Source organism: Pseudochaenichthys georgianus, chromosome 5 (assembly GCF_902827115.2).
Source record: "Pseudochaenichthys georgianus chromosome 5, fPseGeo1.2, whole genome shotgun sequence".
In the NCBI taxonomy this organism is placed as follows: Eukaryota; Metazoa; Chordata; class Actinopteri; order Perciformes; family Channichthyidae; genus Pseudochaenichthys; species Pseudochaenichthys georgianus.
In genome coordinates, this window is record NC_047507.1 from 11,521,853 (window position 1) to 11,544,044 (window position 22,192).

The window sequence follows — 22,192 nt, forward strand, 5'->3', positions numbered from 1 at the left end:
CAGGAAAGCGGAACCTTTAACCTTTAAACCTTTAAACCCCTGCTCTAAGTTATGGCAGACCTATGTGAAACACAAAATGCTTTTTGGTACAAACACACAACAAAATATTTCCCTCACAGATCCACGCTTTTATCAATTCATTGATAACCAATTAACATTAGTCTAAGAATATTTTCAGTCACTACTTGAATCAAATAAAACGTCCTCAGAGTTGGGTGGATTCCTCATTACATTAATTACATCAAAAACAGAATAAGATTGGAACAGCCAATCACAATGGTTGATACAGACAACCATAATAGAAAAATCATCTTTCTTCAGTGTTTGATTTCTTTTGTCAAAAAGCACAATAATAACACATATGCAATACAAAAATATAATAGTAAAATATATGTTTCAAAAAACAAGATCTTTTATCATTTATCCCTCAGTTAATCTCATTCATCAAACACAAATTCAAATTCAGCTTACATCTTTAAAGATTTACTTCAAGGCAATTTCATAATTAAAACACAATTAGAATGTAGGATTATAAGAAATCCAATTGAGGTATAAAATCAGAATCATTAGGGATTCAGTTAAAAATTCACAGTTAAGGTATAAATTCACAGTGATGAATCGATCAATCTGTAATCTGTAAAGGTACAGTGTCCTCAATCTTTAGCATTACTTTTCGTTTACTTCAATACACTTATTCAAGAGTAAGGCACTTTACTACATACATTTTATTCAAATACATTTGTTTAACATCTGAAAAGGAAAAGTTAGGCATTTTATTTCAACAACCTGAGGAGAGAAAAGTCAAAATATCTATTCGTTTGAAACCGTCAGGCAGGTAATTGTATTTACTGTATCAACAATGAGAGAGACTAGGCCCTCGTACTGTTAAGATTGCTCAGAGTCTGTGGGGAAAAGTTGTACCAATCCTCAGCCTCCTCGCTAATTCTGGATGCTATGTCCAGCTAACTAAACCAGCTTTCGTGAAAGGAATTGGGCTAAACATGGGAGAATGCATAGATTCTGGCATATTTTGGCACAGCAAACAGTTGCTAATATTGTGTTCATGTGCGTAGTCTAACATTAAACTTGCTGCAGAATTAGTTTTAGTTCGTTTAAATGGAGTGATTTAAGGCCTTTTTGAAAAATCTACATCACCTGCTGAGTATTTAAGTGGAGTGGATAGAACATTTGTTTTTCTATCTAAATGTAGCATGCAGTAGCACCTGGATTGGGAACCTGGTAATCTGGTTTCCTCGTTGTACATTTTACCTGGTAATGATTAAGGATAGTAACATTGTCTGTTATAATATTAGAAATATCTTATTGTTCAATACATTATCAATCTGAAAATATCAATTCATTTATTTTGTTTAGTGTGAAAGTGTAATCTGATCTGACAATTAATTTATTTGTTTAGTGTGAAAGTGTAATCTGATCTGACAAAATATATTTGTCACCACTATGTAACACATATCTGTTCATCGGAAATATAAAAACAATCATTAATTGTACATCTGTAATCATCTGGTCATTCAATTCAAATGTTATCTTTGTACAAGAGCTCGAAGAACATGTCCTCCTGACTCGTTCTCCTCCTCTCTTTATGACACAGAATGTCTGGTGTGTGAAGGCATCCCGATACTGTAGATTAGCACTGAGGTGCTGATTGGCTCAAAACTCTTCTTCCCCAGAGCACCATATTTCAAAACCCCCCAATTGCTCTGCTTTTTGTGGCTCATTCAGTGAGCACTTTATGATCTCCCAGTGAACCAGAGGCTCATCTGCCTGCATTCCTTCTGCTATCTGCTTGAGAGCAGAGCCTATTCCAAGTGGCACATCCAGATGCCACCCCCCGTGATGGGAGATGTTTGGAAGAAATCTGCCCCTCCAAGAACCATAGAGCCTCTGAAGCCATCGCTCGTCCTGCAGAGTTGTCTGTTTGCCCCCCCCCCCCCCCCGAGCAGAAAGATGAAGAAGCATCCCATCCCATCAGAAAGTTGAAGATTAGAATCCTCTCATCTCGAAAGACCTCGTGCCTCCTTGCCCGTGGCTGGGGGTGCTCTCTGCAGCCAGAGGGTGTGACCCTCTCTCTCTGACCCTTGACCTTCAGAGCTGTCCTAGTGATTGGGTTAACACTTGATAGGGATGTTTTCCTGAGTGCAGACAACTCAAGGTAATGGATTAGCACATTATCATTCAATTTCAAAAATACGATAGGCCCCTCAGAATTATTTGGGAGCCTTCCTGACACATGCACATGCATACATGTAAGGTTTGTGTTAGTCATTTAACATCAAGAATCATATACTCATCAGTCCAAAGCAGAGAAATGTTATTTTAAGTTAAATGTGAGCTAGTCCCTGTGGATATAACCCGTTCTCAATTATTCTAAATATTATATTAATTCACCATTTACCGTTTGATAAAAGATTAGTTTATCAGAAGTACATTTCCTCTTCCATAAACATAGGTTTGAGAAATGAATGTTTCAATATGAGATCAATTACTCAAATATAATTGACTCTCCCCTCCCTTTTCTTACATATGTCACATAATGTAATAACAACGTAGGAGTCTATTTAAACATGGTATCGTCTATAAGCTATTCATCGAGAAAACTCAGTATCAGCACGCAACTTGCAAATAACTCTTCTCTCTTTCCTATCCCTCTCTTATCCTCATCTCTCTATTCTTTCTTCCACATCTCTCTCTATTCTCTCTTTCTATTCTCTCCTCCACAGCTCTCTCTATTGTCTCTTACTTCAGTTAGATATGAAATAAAACATACGAGTCCATGTAAGCATGGTAGAGGTCATAATCCATCAGTCGAGAAAACTCAGTATCAGCTGAACAAAAACAATTGTGAGAACCATATATTATGCAGGAAATGCACACCTTTGTTGAAAAAAAAAAAAAAAAACAAACAAAAACAAAGCATCTCTGATTTGGGAGGAACAGCTTCAACCCCCTAAACATCTGAGTCACCACTGAAGGCATAGCATGAATGATAGTGGGCGTCTGAGGGTGTCTTTACTGAGAAATGTCAAACAAATTCAAAACCTTACATTTGAAAACAGGTTTGCATTCCTCCACTTAAGGTGACGTTATCATTGGAAACAATAAGAACAAACTATTTTGATATAGAATCTATAAATTGAATCTTTAGAGCAGAACAGAATGGTTGTATTTTTAGCCTAAGCTCCGTGCAGCCTCATGGTCTATATAATGTGAATATATGTAGTAGACAGTAACAGGCCCCTGACAACAGGCCTATACTAAAAATGGTAGGGGCTTTTCACAGCTTGCCAACCTGCAGGCATCCTCTGCATAGCAGTATGGATAGCCTTAAAAAACAAACAAACCCACTCTGTGGTAACGAGAATCATATTTCTGACCCCTGTGCCCAAGTGAAGCCGTTAGACTCATCTGACTGACCCAAGGGTTTGGAGCTGGTGTGACAGGGAGGCTTCCAAGTGTTCAGAGCAGACGTCAAGCTTTCAGTTCATGGCTCGGTGGGGGGAGCAGACCCATGTGAGACAGTATCAACGGCTGTAAAGTTCAGTTTGAGGAATGTCATTCTCTCTGGGAGCAGGAAATTGGTGTCCATTCTCGGACCAGACCATTAATGTCATGTAGCGCAGCCATAGCATCTCTGTGACTGCACACAGCCTGTCTGTAGTAGGGCAGAGCTGGGTGACTTTTAGTGAAGCCGTCCGAAGCCATAGACAACAAACGGAACACAGGATCATCAATGTCTCTCTTTACCAGTGGCTCAATCATAAAAGAAATTAGTGGGGAAATGTGGAACACTAATCCATCATGTGAAATGTTGAGTTAATTTAAATAATTACTTATGGGATGAAATCAAATTATCATTAATATTAGAAACTAAAATCAGTTAAAATAGGACTTGCACGGATCAGAATCTAATCAATACACCATTTTCCCAGCTCTGTAATGAAATGGATGACAAGCAGGTATGCAAACTTGTCACCTTTTGAATCCAAACTAGGTCGTTTGTGTGATTCATGTAGATCTGCAATACAAATATTATTTGGGGCATGGGCAAGGTTGCCAACTCTGGGTACCTGGCTGGATTGAGATTTCGATATCATGGGTTTAATTACACACATGCGCACGAAATGACTGCTATCGTGTCAGTAACGGGACCTTAGCATATATGTAGGATATGTATATAATATATATATATAAATGCACAATATTGGACTCAGACTATAAAAGGGCACACAGTTTCATTCACTAATGAAAGTCAAACACATGTTTGTTTCCACTGTTTTATTGTGTGCCTGTCATGATAAGCAATTAATTGACTTATCAGCTCCTGAGTATTTTTTTATTTTTTTTTATTTTTGGGTAATCTATGGTAGGGCTAACTCATACAGTGGTGGGGCTCAAATCAGTATTTGAAATGTAATTACATATTGATTGATTGATTGAAAAGTTTATTAACAGCTTGTATATTGGGTACAGTACAGCTCAAAAAATACAATTGTCAAGGGGATGCAGACCAGAGAAAGACTTTCGTCTTGTTTACATCAGGGTCCCCCATTTCCAATTCATCATGTCATTTAAGACATATAAGACATATTTGACATACAGATGGCTATATCGCCCCCTTGACGGTGAAACGCCACGCATGAGGTTTGGATTATTTCCCTGTCTCAATCCAAATGGAACTGTATGAAAATAAAGGCACATTTGTGTGACAAAATTGACATGCTGAAAACCCAACCCCGCAGCGGCGCTGTCTGGGGGGATTTTTTTTTTTTTTGAAATACTAACATAAAATACACATTCTCTCTTGAGATGAAAAATAAATCCATCGACAGTATTACTACACAACATATTTAAATGAAGCTGAACCTGCTGCTCCTCACAGAGGAAAAAGGCTGTGTGAATTACTTTACATTTGTGGATGGGTGGATATCCCCCACTGTCCTGTGTGTGAAAAATGGAAGACAGCCCACACCTATCAATCATCAAACCGTGGGGTCCTATTTCATTTTCAGCATGAAGCGAACTGAAAAACCTTTCCGGCTAACGTTAGCTTTAGTACTCTTGTTCTTGAGTAGAAGTACCAGAGTGTAGGAATACTACGTTACAGCAAGAGTACTGCATTAAAAATGTTACTCAAGTGAAAGTAGAAAAGTATTCTCATCAAAATATAGTGGAAATAGCGACAGTAAAGGTAGTCGTTGTGCAGATTGGTCCATTTCAGAATAATATATGATGTGTTTTATAATGATTGATCTGGTAGACCTGCAGCTAGTCTGAAGTACTTTGTAGACTGCAGGGTAGCTTGTGGATTTACTCCAGGTGGAACTAAAGTCTGATTTAACACTTGATTATATTTCACATAATTCATCCAGATCCGCAAAGTAACTGAAGGTATGAAATACATGTAGCGGAGTAGAAATACACCATGTACCTCTGAACTGTAGAAGTAGAAGAATAAAGTGGCAAAACATTTAAATCAAATAAAGTACAAGTATCTCAAAATAGTGCTCAAGTATAGTCCCTGTTGAGTTTATGAACTTAGTTACACCAGTGGCTATACAGATAGAAAGACTAAGCCTTACACAGAGGCATGAAAACACATCTATGAAAAATGCTCAACAATGCTGCCAGAACCACAAACTGACTGCTACAATTAAAATAAATGCCTCTATCCATCTCCATCAGATGTATATAGCACCTTTCAACGCAAGGCAATTGAAAGTGCCTTACAAAAAATGAAAGACATTAAGCATTAAAAGAAAAGCTAATAAAATAAGCATTAAAAGGACAAATACATGGATAAAAATTACAGTGCAGTTTAAAATATGAATAGTTCAATTTAACATTAAAAAGGAGAAGTTACATGGATAAAAGTTACAGTGCGGTCTAAGATATGACTAGTTCAATTAAAAGCATAATAACTGAACGCTGCTTCTCCATGTTTGGTTCTGACTCTGGGGACAGAAAGCTGACCAGTCCCTGAAGACCTGAGAGATCTGGATGGATCATCATTTAGCAGGAGGTCAGAAATGTATTTTGGGCCTAAACCATTCAGTGCTTTATAAACCAGCAGCAGTATTTTGAAATCTATTCTTTGACACACAGGAAGCCAGTGTAAAGACTTCAGAACAGGAGTGATGTGATCCACTTTCTTAGTGTCAGTGAGGACTCGAGCAGCGGCGTTCTGAATCAGCTGCAGCTTCCTAATAGATGTTTTAGTGAGACCTGTGAAGACACCATTGCAGTAGTCGAGTCTACTGAAGATAAAGGCATGGACACGTGTCTCCAGATCCTGCTGTGACATTAGTCTTTTAATCCTAGATATGTTCTTTAGGTGATAGTAGGCTGATTTAGTAACTGTAAATCACTTACGTGTGTGTGTGTGTGTGTGTGTGTGTGTGTGTGTGTGTGTGTGTGTGTGTGTGTGTGTGTGTGTGTGTGTGTGTGTGTGTGTGTGTGTGTGTGTGTGTGTGTGTGTGTGTGTGTGTGTGTGTGTGTGTGTGTGTGTGTGTGTGTGTTTGGGGGTAGCCAGATGTTCCTCTTTGTGCCTTTAGGCCATAAAACCCCCCAATGGTCGCTCTGTGGTCTTGCTCAGATTCTCTGCCCCTCCAAAGGTCACGCCTGTGATTGACCTCGGGTGCAGGATTTTAGGAGCAGAAGAAAGGGGAGATTCCGTCCAAAATGCAAACCTCTCCATGACTTGTCTTTAAAACGTTCTTTAAGTCCTGTATTAAGTCTTCTGTTATGTAGCGGAAAATCCCATTTAAAAATGAAGAGCAAAATAGTTGTTTACTTCTCTGTCTGTTCGGATTTGGAAATGTTTATGATTTATTTTGTGTGCTCGTGAACGAGAGAAGGAGAAAAAAAAACATCTACCTTTGAACTGCAATTACTTATCTTAAAAATTGCAACATTATACTCCTTTAAAAAATTGCTCAATTCATCTAAACACATTTATTATGTGCACAATAAAACCTCAACAAGTATATTGATCCTGGCTTAACCAGCGACCTTTACTCTATTGTTCATAAGCTCAGTATTTGACAACTATTAGGATTGTAGTAATGTCTGTATAGACCAATTGTACTAGAAATAATTTGAAACAGTTTAATAAAGAATGTTAAACTATATTTAAACTGTAATTGAACTTCAACGTATATCAATTATCTGATTCCAGTGGCCAGTTGGAAACAGACAATCAACAAGGTTTTCATTTTGCAGCAACAGCGCAAAAGTTTCAATTACTGTCTGACTACATTGCAGTTAGCTGACGCTTTTATCCAAAGCGACTTACATTAAGTACATTCGACTAGGAAGACACAACCTTGAAGAAAACAGAACCCTATAAGTACATCAGGCCTCACAGAGCCAAGCACCTCAAGTGCTTCTCAACTGGCTATAGATAAGCCAGTCCTCATGTCTGAGTCTGGTTCTGTCTTATCTTCTTTGTTTTGGAATGTGTTCAATACATTACGTTTTTTTATTATTCATTATTACCATATAATACATAGATTTAAGAATAAATGAAACAAATAATACAACATTGAGCTGTTTGAGCTTTTCATCTTTACATTATTGTTTTATTTCTCTCAAGTCATTTAATTTTGGTGAAATAACTGAAGTTTTAGTTCATTTTACCCTGGCTGTGGACTGATTCATTATGAGTTGTTACAACGCATGCACAAGACGGCGGGTAGACAAACAAACACGAAACAATTATACAAACAAACACTGCAGTTAGACAAACAAACATAAAAACTCTCAACAACTCAGCCTGACAAAAACTCTTCCAGCCTATTTTAATCCGAATTAGGGAGACTTTCAGAGGGGCCACTAATTATGAGAGCCCTCAATACTCATAATTCTCGTGTATCAGCAAACACAGCCAAATTCAGCAATTCATACAACATTCTCAAACCACACATTGAGCACTTTCTTTAGTTCAAAAGTGTCAATAATCGCGGATAATGCTGTATGCTCCTTTTTTCTACGTGCAGCTCTCCCCAGGGGGCGGAGAATCGGCACCTCAGCAGAAATGCTATTTATCCTCTGAAAACTCCTAAATTCGGCGATTTGTTTAAATACAAATCTTGCGACATTGCTTCTAATTCAGAAAATCCACTTTGCTGGTGCATCTCTCAAAAGTTTCTCTGAATATTTGTTGTGTGTAATTGCCTGGTGAGTTAATTTCAAGAAGCACACACAGAGGAGATCGATGAAATTCGATATTCCTAGGTTATCATTAGCCCCAAATATTCTCATAGTTTTCACATAGGCCGTGTTTGCTCGTAGACACCTGTCCCAGCAACAAACACGGGGAAATCGGCCAGGACAATATCCCCTTGACACCGATTCCTGAGGTTATAGATTAGCCTCCAGATGTAAATGAGTAGAGAAACCCAAAAAAAATGCAGCAGCTCAGTTCTCTCAGGTAATTTTAATACACCGTTGATCTCAAACGCTGGCGAGTCAATCTCAAAATAGAAATGTACTCACCAATGTTTCAAAGATCTGAAGGTGCCTGTTCGTGACGCCAATCTGTGAGAGAAACTTCTGCTCAGCAATGTTGATGGAAGAAATGGAGGCTGGAGTCCGCTTTATATCAAACACTGAGTTTAATGAGAGCCAACGGCCGTGAGTGAGCTCAAAGCGTTTACACAACATGCTATGAGAAAACCCTCCAACTCACTGAAGCATTACACAGAAAACACAGACGATCTACCGGAGAATCCGGGAGGGGCCTCTATTTCGCGCGTCTTCTGATCGATAATCACAAAAACACATGGATTCAGAGACAAAGACAGTCTGTTAAAGTCCTCTGGCAGTTAGTCACAGTCCCCCAACAGGAAAGCGGAACCTTTAACCCTTTAACCTTTAAACCCCTGCTCTAAGTTATGGCAGACCTATGTGAAACACAAAATGCTTTTTGGTACAAACACTTAAACAAAATATTTCCCTCACAGCTACATCCGCATTACCGGTAGAGGGAGCGGGAGCGAGCGCACTGCCTTCACCTAGCTGGGTAAAATAAAGAAGCTAACAGTATACGCAAGACGTTAGCCGAGCGGCTGCTGCTAACGATCAAGCGAGATCAAGTCAAATAACACACATGTTTAAGACCAGATAACTAGCTTCTAAAGAATAGAATAGCACAGAGCCGTAGTTACAGCAGTAACCATGGCCAGGGCTCACACGGCATCTAACCGTAGTTACAGTAGTAACTATGGCCAGTACTTACACGGCTTAGCACCGTCGTTACAGTCGTAACTCTGGCCAGTACTTGCACGGCTTGGATACTTACACAGCATAGAGCCGTAGTTACAGTAGTAACTCTGGCCAGTACTTGCACGGCTTGGAACCGTAGTTACAGTAGTAACTATGGCCAGTACTTACATGGTTTAGAACCGTAGTTACAGTAGTAACTATGGCCATTACACGGCATAGAGCCGTAGTTACGGTATTGCCTATGGCCAGTACGTGCACGGCTTGGAACCGTAGTTACAGTAGTAACTATGGCCAGTACTTACGGCTTAACCCCGTAGTTACAGTATTAACTATGGCCAGTACTTACACAGCTTGGAACCGTAGTTACAGTAGTAACTATGGCCAGTACTTACGGCTTAACCCCGTAGTTACAGTATTAACTATGGCCAGTACTTACACAGCTTGGAATCGTAGTTACAGTAGTAATTATGGCCAGTACTTACGGCTTAGAACCTTAGTTACAATAGTAACTGTGGCCGGTGCCTAAAAGTGTCAGCCAACGGCTGCCCACTAGACAATATAATATTGGGAGGATGAAATCCTCCTTAATGGCCATACATGCAGAGCACACAGCACACACAGTGAAGATTGTTCTCTGCATATCGTCCTAGTGCTAGGAGTCTAGTACTAGGAGCAGTAAATACCACGATATAGCGCTACTGCAACCATACGTTTACCGGGAGCAGCAGCGAGAGCACTGCCCTCACCGGCTGAGTTAAATAATGAAGCTTAACCGTACATGCAAGGTGTTAGCCAAGCGGCTGCTGCTAACAATCAAGCAACCGAGTCAGAACACAATGTTAAGACCAGATAATTAGCTTCTAAGAAAGAGAACAGCCCGCATAGAACCGTGTCTGGTTACAGTAGTAACCGCACATGCCGAGCACACAGCACCCGCCGTGAAGGTGTTCTCTGCATATCATCCTAGTGCTAGGAGTCTAGTACTAGGAGCAGTAATACAACGAACTAGCGCTACTGCAATCAAACCCTATGCTACAGGGAGCGGGAGCACTGCCCTGAGTTAATAGTTAAGCTCAACAGCAAGGTGTTAGCCAAGCGGCTGCTGCTAACAATCAAGCGACCAAGTCAGAACACAAATGTTAAGACCAGATAATAGCTTCTAGAAAATAGAAAGTACTTACCTTACTTTCTGCATCTAAACGAAAAACGGGTTTAAAGTATGACACTCTTGGCTTTCCATACTAAATCGAATGAGGGACGCAGCCAAAGCTGGGACTCAAATGCTAATGATAGCTCGGGCACAACGCCACAAGCAGAACTTTCAAAAGAGCATAAGGGCAACTTTATGGGAGAGGAAGCGGGAACACTGTCGTCACCAGAAAGTCTAAGCCACAAACAATAAGACGGTAATCAGGACAACTTGGCTGGGAGCGGGTGTGGAAACACAGCCATCACTAGCAACAAGCTGACACAAACCTGTCTGTCGCGGCTCTGCACAGCCGGCGCAGCTCCTGGAGGACGCGTCTAACGACCCGTAGCTCCGACTGTCAGTCGCGAAGCTTCACGCGGCCAGCTGTTTGCAGAGAAATCCCTCCGATCAAACGTTCAAGCCTGAACGCTGTAGGCTACGAAAACGTAGCCACGGTACCCTCGCGCAGCGAGAAGATGAAAAGGAACAGATCCTCTGACAATACCGGCTGATATAGCCGGTGTCACAGGTGACTTTGTTGTTATTGGTACTCGAGCTGCGCATGCCGCGCGATGGACATATCCAGTGCTAAAGCACCGCCTCTGGCGGTCAGTAGGGACGAAATAGAACTCTCACCACGCAGTATTAAAACCCTCTGTGTTCCTCCGATACTTTTATTTTCTTTGATTTATCCTTAGTTCGCTCATCGAGCCAGGGGTCAGGTTATTCGCCTGCAAGAAAAGGCGCTGGTGCGGGACCGTAGCAGGATATGACGCATATTTTAGTTGACCTAATTAAAACCGGTTTTGTTTTTTTATGTGTCACAGTATCAACTCAAAATACATGATACGAAACATTTTCAACCATGCAACAAAATATAAATAGTCCTACAAATATTTTAATTTTATTTCCTTCTTATTTTTGTCTAAGCTCAAGAGAGCCAGAGCAGAGGGCTTAAAGGGCTGCATGCGGCTCGAGAGCCACGGGTTGCCGACGCCTGCTCTAGCTAATCAAACCGCGTGCTTGTGTCTCCGGTGCGGGAGATTCATGTGATTGGTTGTTGGTGCAAGCTTCAACGCACGCTGCCCTGTGGACGCTGCGTCCCTGTACTCTACATACTTAATAGTACTTACCCAATGGTCAAATAAAAAATAAATGATGGCCTAGTTCATGTTGTTCATGTTCCCGCCCTTTTGCAACCCAATAAGTAGTTTATTTCACACTGCATTCAGTTATCATAATTAGCTGTCCAGCTTCATTAAAAAGGCATTTTTAAATGAATATATTATATAACTAACTTCGTGACTGTTAATGTTGCTATGAAGTAGTTGTTTGTATGGCCGACCAAATCCTTTGTACATATTATCCGCAGCAGTGATGAAAACTGTCAAAGGTTATCATCAGATGCTTGCTACATTTCTAGTGTTTTCTCTCAGGACTTTTTATATTCAGTCCGTTGCCTTTTCTTTTGGACGGAGTACGTCAGTAAACCGAGGTAAATACATGTCTTAATAGTGAAGGAAGCAGAAATATGTTTGTGTGAGTTGGTAAAGGTTCTCTGGCTGTCATCTGAGCTGGGTCTCGTTTTCTTGCTTTATTGCAGCTGTTTTGTCAAATCTCTGCCTAACCTGCGCCCTCTCTCTCTCTCTCTCTCTCTCTCTCTCTCTCTCCCTCTGCTCCATGTCTCTCTCTCCCTCCCTCTGCTCCATGTCTCTCTCCCTCCCTCTGCTCCATGTCTCTCTCTCTCCCTCCCTCTGCTCCATGTCTCTCTCTCTCTCTCCCTCTGCTCCATGTCTCTCTCTCTCCCTCCCTCTGCTCCATGTCTCTCTCTCTCCCTCCCTCTGCTCCATGTCTCTCTCTCTCTCCCTCTGCTCCATGTCTCTCTCTCTCTCCCTCTGCTCCATGTCTCTCTCTCTCTCCCTCTGCTCCATGTCTCTCTCTCTCTCCCTCTGCTCCATGTCTCTCTCTCTCTCTCGGCTCCATGTCTCTCCCTCTGCTCCATGTCTCTCTCTCTCTCTCGGCTCCATGTCTCTCTCGCTCTCTCTCTCTCTCTCTGCTTCTTGTCTTATAGAAACTTCTGGGCAACTCTCTACTGAAGCTGGAGGGTGACGACCGTTTGGACATCAACTGCACCCTGCCTCTCACTGACCAGGTACAAGGACAGGAACCCAAACCATCGTCAGGAATCACTTACTTTTGATGCCTCCTCAAATGTGTGTCCTTCCACCTCTCTGCTCCATGTTTCACTTATTAGGCTCTTATGATCCACATGGTCTTTCCCCTCAGATCGTGCTGGTTGGCTCTGAGGAGGGTCTGTACGCTCTGAACGTCATCAAGAACTCTCTGACCCACATCCCCGGGCTGACTTCCGTTTTCCAGATCCAGATCCTGAAGGAGCTCGACAAGCTGCTGATGATCACTGGTCAGTACATTCAAGTCAAATTAAGGCCGTTATACTCAATTATAAGTCCGTTTTTCAAAAGCTAAACCTAAAATAAATACCGATTTTAGCTTTACATAAAACATGCTGTGAGTCTTTGAAACTATCACAGGTTTCTTTTCAATATCTTTTGGACTTTGGACCACACTAGTTTGGATAAAATAAATCAGAAGAAATCCAATGCAGCCACCACTATTTCTACAAATGGAATAATTCAAATGATATTACTCAAGCCTAATCTTCGTCTGCCACTGTTCAGAATCTTTTGTTTTAGACGGAATAAGTTAATACAAGTATTCCATTTTAAAACATATTTTCAGTACAGCTTGTATTCAGGGTTGGGTTGTAACGGAATACATGTAACGGCGTTACGTAATCAGAATACAAAAATCAAGTAACTGTATTCAGCTCGCATTACATTTGAAAAACGAGTAATCTGATTACAGTTACTTTCGTAAACCTGAAGTGAATACATTTTGGATTACTTATTGGAATTATTGGTTGAAAGATGTCCTCAGAACATTTAATATTCATTACTAAAGGTACAGCCGAATCATCACAGCGCACAAAACATATTACCGCCTAAGATGGACCAAAAAAGGGAGCGTTTGGAAAAAAAAATGTGCGGGTCCGCTCAGTGAAACGATAACAACGGTGTGTGTGTGTGTGTGTGTGTGTGTGTGTGTGTGTGTGTGTGTGTGTGTGTGTGTGTGTGTGTGTGTGTGTGTGTGTGTGGGTGTGTGTGTGTGTGTGTGTGTGTGTGTGTGTGTGTGTGTGTGTGTGTGTGTGTGTGTGTGTGTGTGTGTGTGTGTGTGTGTGTGTGTGTGTGTGTGTGTGTGTGTGTGTGTGTGTGTGTTTAAAACACATCAGCCTGCGGTCGCTCATTAGCCTTTCTAATGATTCTGAAGGTAAACACAGTGAAGGCGGTGCGTGGAGTTTTATAGAAGGTGTTCCTTCTATAAAACAGCTGTGGGCAGCAGATAGGATACTGTGAGAGTCACGGACATGAATTCATAGATCAAGGCAGACTGGTGCACACACTCTCCTGTTTTGCCAATCTGGTGCTTAAACAAATATAGCTCTACGCCCCTGGCCGAAATGCCCTTTAAATGAAGTCCGAGTTCGTAATATATCTCAAATAATGTATGCACTGTAATTTCCCCAATAAACATAACAGTCTGCAATGAAATGGTTGTCTCCTGTGTGCTCTACTTCACTTCCTCCTTGGCGCATCGGTAACTATCTCGAAAATATATAAATAAGTCGGGATAACGGACTTGATATCATTCATATGGAGTGGGGCCAGACTAATGTGGAAGAGCAAATTAAATGGCAGGACAGAAGGCGACACGCCCGTTCTAAGCCGTGTCCCTCACTCCTCACATCCCAAGCTGCATCCCCAAAAAGTGTATTATGTTGTTACATCGTTTCAGATGCTATGTTTCAGTTGTGCTCTTGATAAGCCATTAAAACAGTAAAAACACGTTCAGTTTCCTTTTGCTTTTTTCCTGTACACCAAAACATACCCAAAAAGAAAGTATTCCAAAAGTAATCTGAATACGTCTTTTTTAAGACACGTAACTGTATTCGGATTACTTTCAGAGCCATGTATTCAGTAATCAGTAACTGATTACATTTACAAAGTAACCCTCCCAACCCTGCTTGTATTTAATTCTAGTCTTTTTGAGACTTTTAGCTGGTTATAATAATCAGTATTTATGCTCTTAACAGAGGAGATCATTGTGTCGGACTAAATGTGATGTTTGCCTCCAGGAGAGGACAGGGCTTTGTGTCTGGTGGAGATCAAGAAGGTGAAGCAGTCTCTGTCTCAGTCCCACCTCCCGGCTCAACCCGACCTCAGCCCCTATATCTTTGAGACGGTGAAGGGCTGCCACCTCTTCTCCTCTGGAAAGGTGGGTATCTTGATGTTACACAGAGAGAAATCCTCCTAAGTCAGACTTGTTTAGTCAGAGTTAATGAGCTGAACATCAATAGCAGAGCTGTCTGATTGAAGACATTTTACTGCCGAGCTGAATTGCGGTGTTGCTCTTTCTTTACAGATTGATAATGGGACCTGTATCTGCGCTGCTATGCCCAATAAGATTACAATTCTGCGACTTAATGAAAGCCTGAATAAGTTCTGCATCAGAAAGGTGAGTGTGCCTTTTAAGATTAAGGAAAGGCAGTGTTGTGTAACAAAGTAGAAGTTTCCTTGAGGGAGTAATGAGATTGAAACGGTGGTGTTTATTTGCAGGAGATCGAGACATCAGAGCCCTGCAGCTGTATCCACTCCACCGGCTACAGCATCATTATCGGCACCAACAAGTTCTACGAGATTGAGATGAAGCAGTATGTGCTGGAAGGTCGGTCACACAGCCACACAAACCTTCATCCTGTATGGATGTTATTTTTAAAATAATATTTCCTGTCATGTAGATAACGTTTGTGAAACTTCACACCTGAGTTGATGATTTCTTTCTACAGAGTTCCTGGATAAAAACGACGTGACGTTGGCGTCAGCCGTCTTCGCCGCGTCCTCGCACAGCTTCCCCATCTCCATCATCCAGGTCACCACGGCTCCGCAGAAGGACGAGTACCTGCTCTGTTTCCATGGTAAGACGGTCTTTTTCATTGTGTCGGCACACCTGTTCGGTACTTATTTTTAAATGTTTGTTGTTTTTGTTTGTTTTGCTTGTCCTTGTTTGTCTACCTTCCCTCATACTGTAAAGCGTCTTTGAGTTCCAGAAAAGCGCTATATAAATATAATTTATTATTATTATTATTACTTTTTGAAATAAGTCGAGCACCGTATCGATATCATCGAAATATCGTCGTAGATTTGGGGTATCGTAGTATGGCTAATCTGATTGTGTAAAGCACCAATAGTCAAGCCTGCAATTTGACACTTTGCTGTAACTTAAATAATTGAATGTAACACCCGTCTTATTCTATATTAGATTTATCTAGTTTCAGTTTTCTTTGATTCTCTTGTTTTTGTCTTTGACTCTTTTTAAATGTCATTTTATAATTGCGGGTTCCTGCTGCTCGATATATTAATGCTCTTAATGTTTTTCATTTTTGGTAAAGCACTGCCTTTGTGTCAATATTGTCACAAAATCAAAATGTCAAAAATATTGTGAGATTTGATTTTGTATATGACAATGCTGTCCATTCTTATTATATGCAGTTCGACACAAGGAAAATGTGTGCAAGAAAATCTACATTTATCCTACAAGGAGACTATTTTACTTAAAAAAGTGATTATAATAAGTTTAACTGTCCCCTGCAGTGTTGTGTGATACCTGGATTTGTTCCTGCAGAGTTCGGTGTGTTTGTGGATGCGTACGGTCGCAGGAGTAGAAGTGAAGACATCAAATGGAGCCGACTGCCTCTCTCATTTGGTTAGTGTAAATCAGAGTTTCCTAAAATGTCGCTTAGAAATGTATTATTCTCTGTAAAATTCCATTTATGATTTGCAATTAGATTTGAAGTGTTTTGTATTTCAGCCTACAGGGAACCCTACCTGTTTGTGACGTACTTCAACTCTCTGGATGTTATTGAGATTCAAGGCCACGCTGCTCTGGGGTGAGATTGTCTTCTACTCCTCTGTCAGTGTCACTGCATCAGCATCATTTAGCAGTCAATTTCACAATACTGCTATAGCTCAGTAAACATGTGGACAAGACCCATTTATTTCAGTCACTGCATTATTTTCTTAACCCTTAGATGCATAAGTGGGTCTTTTTTGACCCGGTGAGGTGGTTTTCTTGAAGTATCTTTGTAATTACATTTTTTTATCATTTCATATTCCAGCTATTCCTCAAAAAACATGTTTTGGATATCATGCCATTTTAATTTTAATTTTAAGAAATTGTAGTTTTTGTATTTCTTCCCCAAGCTTCCATAAGTGGGTCAAAAATTACCCGCATGCATTTTCTATGGGATCCTATGGGAACCTTTGATTCTAATCACCTGTGGCTGTCAGGAACACATTCACTGTAGACCACACGGACCACATCACAAGTGACACCTCTCAGGAAGATTATTTTACACGGCAAGATCTGATTCCTGTCAGTATAATAATAATAATAATACATTATATTTTTATAAGGCTTTTCTAGGACTCAAAATCACTGTACAATATAAGGCAAGGTTAGGCAAACTTGATCAACCGGCATGGATTGATGGGGGGTGGGCTATGAGTAGACAAGAGGAGAAGAGATGAGTTTTGAAAAGGGACTGGAATACTGTGAGGGTCTCAGAATAGCGGAGATATTTGGGACAATATGTTCAAAACTTTTTTTTTCAACATGTAAAAAAATGTCTAAAATTATAAATAGTGAACAATTAAATATAAAATATTTCTAATGTGAACCAAAATATAATACTAAATATTATACAAGTGATTTTCTCTTAACCAAAAATGGCATAAAAACACATATTATTCTAATATGGGTCCTTTTTGACCCACTTACGGAAGAGTGTAGGGTCCAATCACTCGTGCATCTAAGGGTTAAGCAAACAGTGTCTAATCTTTGTTATTCCAGGCATCACTCGTACGCTCACCTGGACATCCCGAACCCCCGCTACCTTGGCCCGGCCATCTCCTCCGGGGCCATCTACCTGGCCTCCTCCTACCAGAACAAACTGCGGGTCATCTGCTGCAAAGGCAACCTGATCCAGAGCGAGGAGGGCGAGGGCGAGCTGCAGAGGAGCGGCTCCGGGCGCAGGTGAGGGAACACGAGGAAATGACCTCGCTCTCACTCTCTTTATTAACTCATTCACACCAAACTACTCTCTGGTGTTGGGTCTTAGTTTGGTGACATTTTCATAAAATACACTTTCAACTTCCTCCTTCATTTGAAGGCACCATGCGTTCTGAGATGCAACATATTCTTAAGAAGTTGGATATGGACACTCGTATTGAAAATATGTTCGACTCCCGTTCCTAGTTTGTCTTAATGTTAGGCATATGGAGGACCAATCTAATAACACATTTATATTTATTGCTCAAAAACATTTAAATGAATAAATACATTTACAGAATGCACAAAGGAGATGAATTCCCATAACTGTAGATTCACTCTGTCTTGAATTTAGCTACCGATTTAGGACAACGGGTAAAGAAAAAATAAAGGGTTTGATTGACCCATGCATTATTTACTTATTGATGAATAAGTGATGACGTGCCTTCATTCGCTCATATAATAAATCCTGCAGATGGAAAAACAAAGTCAAAGATGAGATGCGTTTATGTGTTTATTTCTCTTTACCTGAGCATCTTGTTTACTATATATATTTGTTTGGGTTGGGTTTAGTCCTCCTTATTGAAGCACTCTCACTTCACGGGTGTTGCTGAAGGGTCGATGGGACTCTGCGGGGCTCAGGTTGGCATCCACACGTGGTGATGGTGAAGTCCTGGACTTTAGGTTGAACTGGGTTTAAAATAGGGAAGTAATGACTTCATTTTGCTCTTTACAGGAGAAAAATGTCCTTTTTTATCTGTAACAGATCCTGAGATACGTCTTTCTCAATTATAATTGCTTTCTTAAAGGCCTCCTTTCAAATGTAAAATAAGATCATTGTTGAATAAAGACTTCTGACTGAGATTGCCAATTTGAAACTCATTACCAGCTGAGCCTTTGTTACTCACTGTGCTGCTACTGAAATCTCTGCACTCAGCAAACTAAATCACGTGGATTGGTTGATTCAAACCATTAAGAGCAATGTGCTGCAGCACCAATAATAATAACGTTATTGTGAGTCCATCATCCTCACCACAGCTGTGCCTGACCCCCCGTGCCCAGCAGAGCCCATGACCCAATAGAGACACAAATACTTCCTCCTTTGACCCCCCCCTCCCGCCCGTCTCTGTGCCCCTGTTCCTCCCTAACAGCCCTAACAAGCGCGGCCCCCCCTCCTACAATGAGCACATCTCTAAGAGGCTGGCAGGCAATCCTCACGGAGACCCCGGGACCCCCCACCGCTACAGAGAGGCCCGCACAGAGTTCAGACGGGACAAGTCCCCGAGCCGCCTGCTGGAGAGAGAGAAGTCGCCCGGCCGGATGTTGGAGAGCCGGATAGTGGCGTCTCCGGGCCGTGGGGCCATGGCGGACCCTCGGTTAGAGCGCTCCCCGGGCCGGGCCATGGCGGACCCCCGCATGGACCGCTCTCCTGGCCGCATGATGGACGTCCGCAGGGAGCGCTCCCCCGGACGGTTCGAAGAGCGCCAAAGGCTTCACACTGGCTCCGGTCGCACGCCCATAAACCAGGTCAACAAGGTTCGCTTTTACTGTTGAATGTTCTACTATAACTAACTGCTCCTCCACAGAGCTGCAGACAGGGGGTACTAAACGGGTTATTTGCAATGTGGCTCTGAGGAAGATACACAGTCAGTGACCACTTTGATCATATCTGTGATGACATTTATGCTCACCTTGAGAAATGCTGAAAAGAGACAGTTATGTATATCTGGTAAAAAGAAAAAGAAAGTTCTTACGAGGAAATGGTTTTTAAAGTAGAACATGAAATGGATGTATGGACATTGTAACAGACATTTGTTAAATGTACAAGATAACAGCAAATACCAGGAATTGGGAAACTAAGTTGTCTGTGTACATTTTTAAAGCTCTTAATTTTACAAATCTATAATGACATAGTGAAGAAAAGAGAACCCCCTTATTGTTTGTTTTTATTTAGACTAAACGTATACAATATTTATGACATTCTATACACATTTAAAAGGAATGGTTTAATGAAAAATGTTAAAAAATATATTTTGTTTGTTTGGTTCAGTTTTTAACAATATTCCTTGGTGGTCCATTACTCCATGTTTAATTAATAACCCTTATCTTTGACTGTTCCCCTCAGGTTTGGGACCAATCATCGGTTTGAGGACAGCGGAGCCGCCCCTAACACGGACAGAGAAAAGCGTCTTCTGTAAAAAGGGAACGGAGAGAGCAGAGAACCAGTGCGAGTGTCACCAATCCATGATGAAAAACACTGCCACACGAGTTTTACTGACATCTAAGCCGACGACCCGCAGAGGAAAACAACTGTAGCCGTCAGAACAGAGAGAACCACAGAAATAAACAGATGTCATTAGAATCGGGTTATGTTTCTCACAGAGCTCACCCGAGTCAATAAAGGTCAACAAAATGCCATAGTCAACAACCTCTTCAGTGTATTTGAGTATGCACCTGTAGAAGGGATTAGTCATTTGATTGGATTTCTGCTTCCAACACAAAATCTGGGAAATGAGTTTGTGACGTCAGACCTGACTCAGTGGTAGTTCCAGTTTACTCCAGACAGCAGTGACAACAATAAATAAGCACAGCCGTAGCAACACAAATCGATGCCTAAAATATTTCATAGTCAGTCACTAGTGAAAATGGCAGAATAGTAGTAACACGACGTCCTCCTCTCAGCTCAGCTCCGTCCACAGTAGCATCAGATCGGGGCAGGATAGTGTTTCTGGCTCCAGTCCTGCGCTGACATGTCAACAAACAATCATTATCAGCTGATTACAATCAATCTGCTAATCTGCCCTCGGTTACTTTAGGTGACAGGACTTGGCTGGAGCACAAAGAAATATCAATACAAATCAACAGAACCCTCCCTGCCCTGTAGAACCACACAAACACACCATTGTCTGCCCTCACGTAGGTCGACACTAAAACAAACTGCACTACCCACAATCCCCAGCAGGACTTTCTAATCCTTCAGAACGCTATCTGACTGTAAATAGACGAGACATAATTTTATATATATTGAGAAGGAATTTCAAGGCTGGATAAGCCATGTCTATTTTTGTTAAAGAAAAACAAGTGATTATGTGTCCTCTTGAATGTCCAATGAGTATTCTTTTAATATGTCCGAACATCCTTTACGAAGTGAGTGATTGTATCTGGATCGTGTATGCACTTCCATCCGTCACAGGCAAAACCTCAGTGCTGAACTATATGACAGGAGGGGGAAAAGATGACGTCTGAAGCTTTCAACATAGTGCTTGAGCATTTCTTTTTGTACCACGTCCCTAATACTGTATATAACCCAAACGTGTTAAAGGTGGATGAAAATAATATTTGTTTTTCTCCTGGTTCGTAAATGGCATGGATATGTATATCTGAAATGAAACGGAGTGTTGTCTTCTGCTTCTGTCTCATTTGGGTTATATTTTTTATTCTGAGATTTAACAACAAAGCACGTGATTAAAAACATCTCCTTCTTTAAAAATACTAGCACAGTAAATCACGAGTATAAACACTTCAATTTTCTTTTATTTAAGGCACTCTTTTGGCAACAGCCCAACCCAACAAAAACACTTAAAACCATCCACTTGTATTGTTAAACTGCTTAAACTTGACCTTTATTTCTATAGATCATAATTTGATCTGTAGAAATACAACATGTTTGTGGTTTCCAGCAATACATACAGATGAGATGCCACACGTTAACTTGTCCAGTGTGTCTGTTAACAGCAGGGCCCTCAACAGGAAGTTTACTCAACTTTCTGGATCAGCTTTGGTTCTTATAATATGTTAAACTCTTCGTGAATGTATTAAAGCCGAGAAGGTTGGTCACAATTGATAAACAAAAAGCACCCAACTCTACAGATTGCACAAGCTTTACACTGGGCTCTACGGGACTCTATAAACAAAGGGGTTTCCCGTCTTGTTTTATTATATTTTTCAATCATTTTTTGTATTTGTATCTAATCACATGGTCCTGAATCATCATGCCGTAACGCTGGATATGATATTGATGTCTGCTAACAAATGTTTTATTAGCGTTCCCTGTAGAGATTTTGTCACAGAATATTAAATATTATAACCATTGTCTTTAACTCTGCCTCCTCATGTGTTGTTGAGTTATTATTAAGTGCAGACTCAGAGCTCCATCATGTGAGAAAAGAGAAAACAGCTTTGTGCTTTCTGCTCACTTGAGGCTTGCCTGCACTGAAAAAACTGAAATCGTTGACTTTAATTAATGTCAACAGATTTCACATAACTGCATTAAGTTAGTTCAAAGCAATCATATTTAGTTTAAATAAATATATAAGGGTTCAACTTGATATTATTGCTTTCAACTAACATGATACAGTTATCTGAAATCTGTTGACTTAATTGAATTAAAGTCAACGTTCCAGTTTTGTCAGTGTGTGAAATGACCATTTGTCAACGTCCATTGTGTTGTCTATTTTTAAACGTCTGATCACGGCGCTGCCATTCCTGTCCCGGTAGCTGCAGCTCAACACTGAGAAGAGCTGAAGGGGTTAAAACGTTTTCAACAATAGCATCTGCAACAATAACTCTCCGTGC

At 40.8% G+C, this 22,192-nt stretch overlaps 1 protein-coding gene across 4 annotated transcripts in view; it reads left to right on the plus strand.

Moving 5' to 3' along the window:
* cita (citron rho-interacting serine/threonine kinase a) overlaps positions 1–21,717 on the plus strand; it is a 65,654-nt gene extending 43,937 nt beyond the window's left edge. For all 4 annotated transcript variants that reach the window (XM_034083077.1, XM_034083078.1, XM_034083076.1 and 1 more), the window contains 11 exons: positions 12,504–12,584; positions 12,719–12,854; positions 14,646–14,785; positions 14,933–15,025; positions 15,127–15,235; positions 15,357–15,485; positions 16,193–16,273; positions 16,379–16,457; positions 17,420–17,602; positions 18,769–19,153; positions 19,743–21,717. In XM_034083077.1, coding sequence (XP_033938968.1) covers positions 12,504–12,584; positions 12,719–12,854; positions 14,646–14,785; positions 14,933–15,025; positions 15,127–15,235; positions 15,357–15,485; positions 16,193–16,273; positions 16,379–16,457; positions 17,420–17,602; positions 18,769–19,153; positions 19,743–19,766 — 1,440 coding nt within the window. In that variant the 3' untranslated portion in view covers positions 19,767–21,717. The remainder of the gene's footprint in view (positions 1–12,503; positions 12,585–12,718; positions 12,855–14,645; positions 14,786–14,932; positions 15,026–15,126; positions 15,236–15,356; positions 15,486–16,192; positions 16,274–16,378; positions 16,458–17,419; positions 17,603–18,768; positions 19,154–19,742) is intronic.
* The last annotated feature ends 475 nt before the right edge of the window (positions 21,718–22,192 follow it).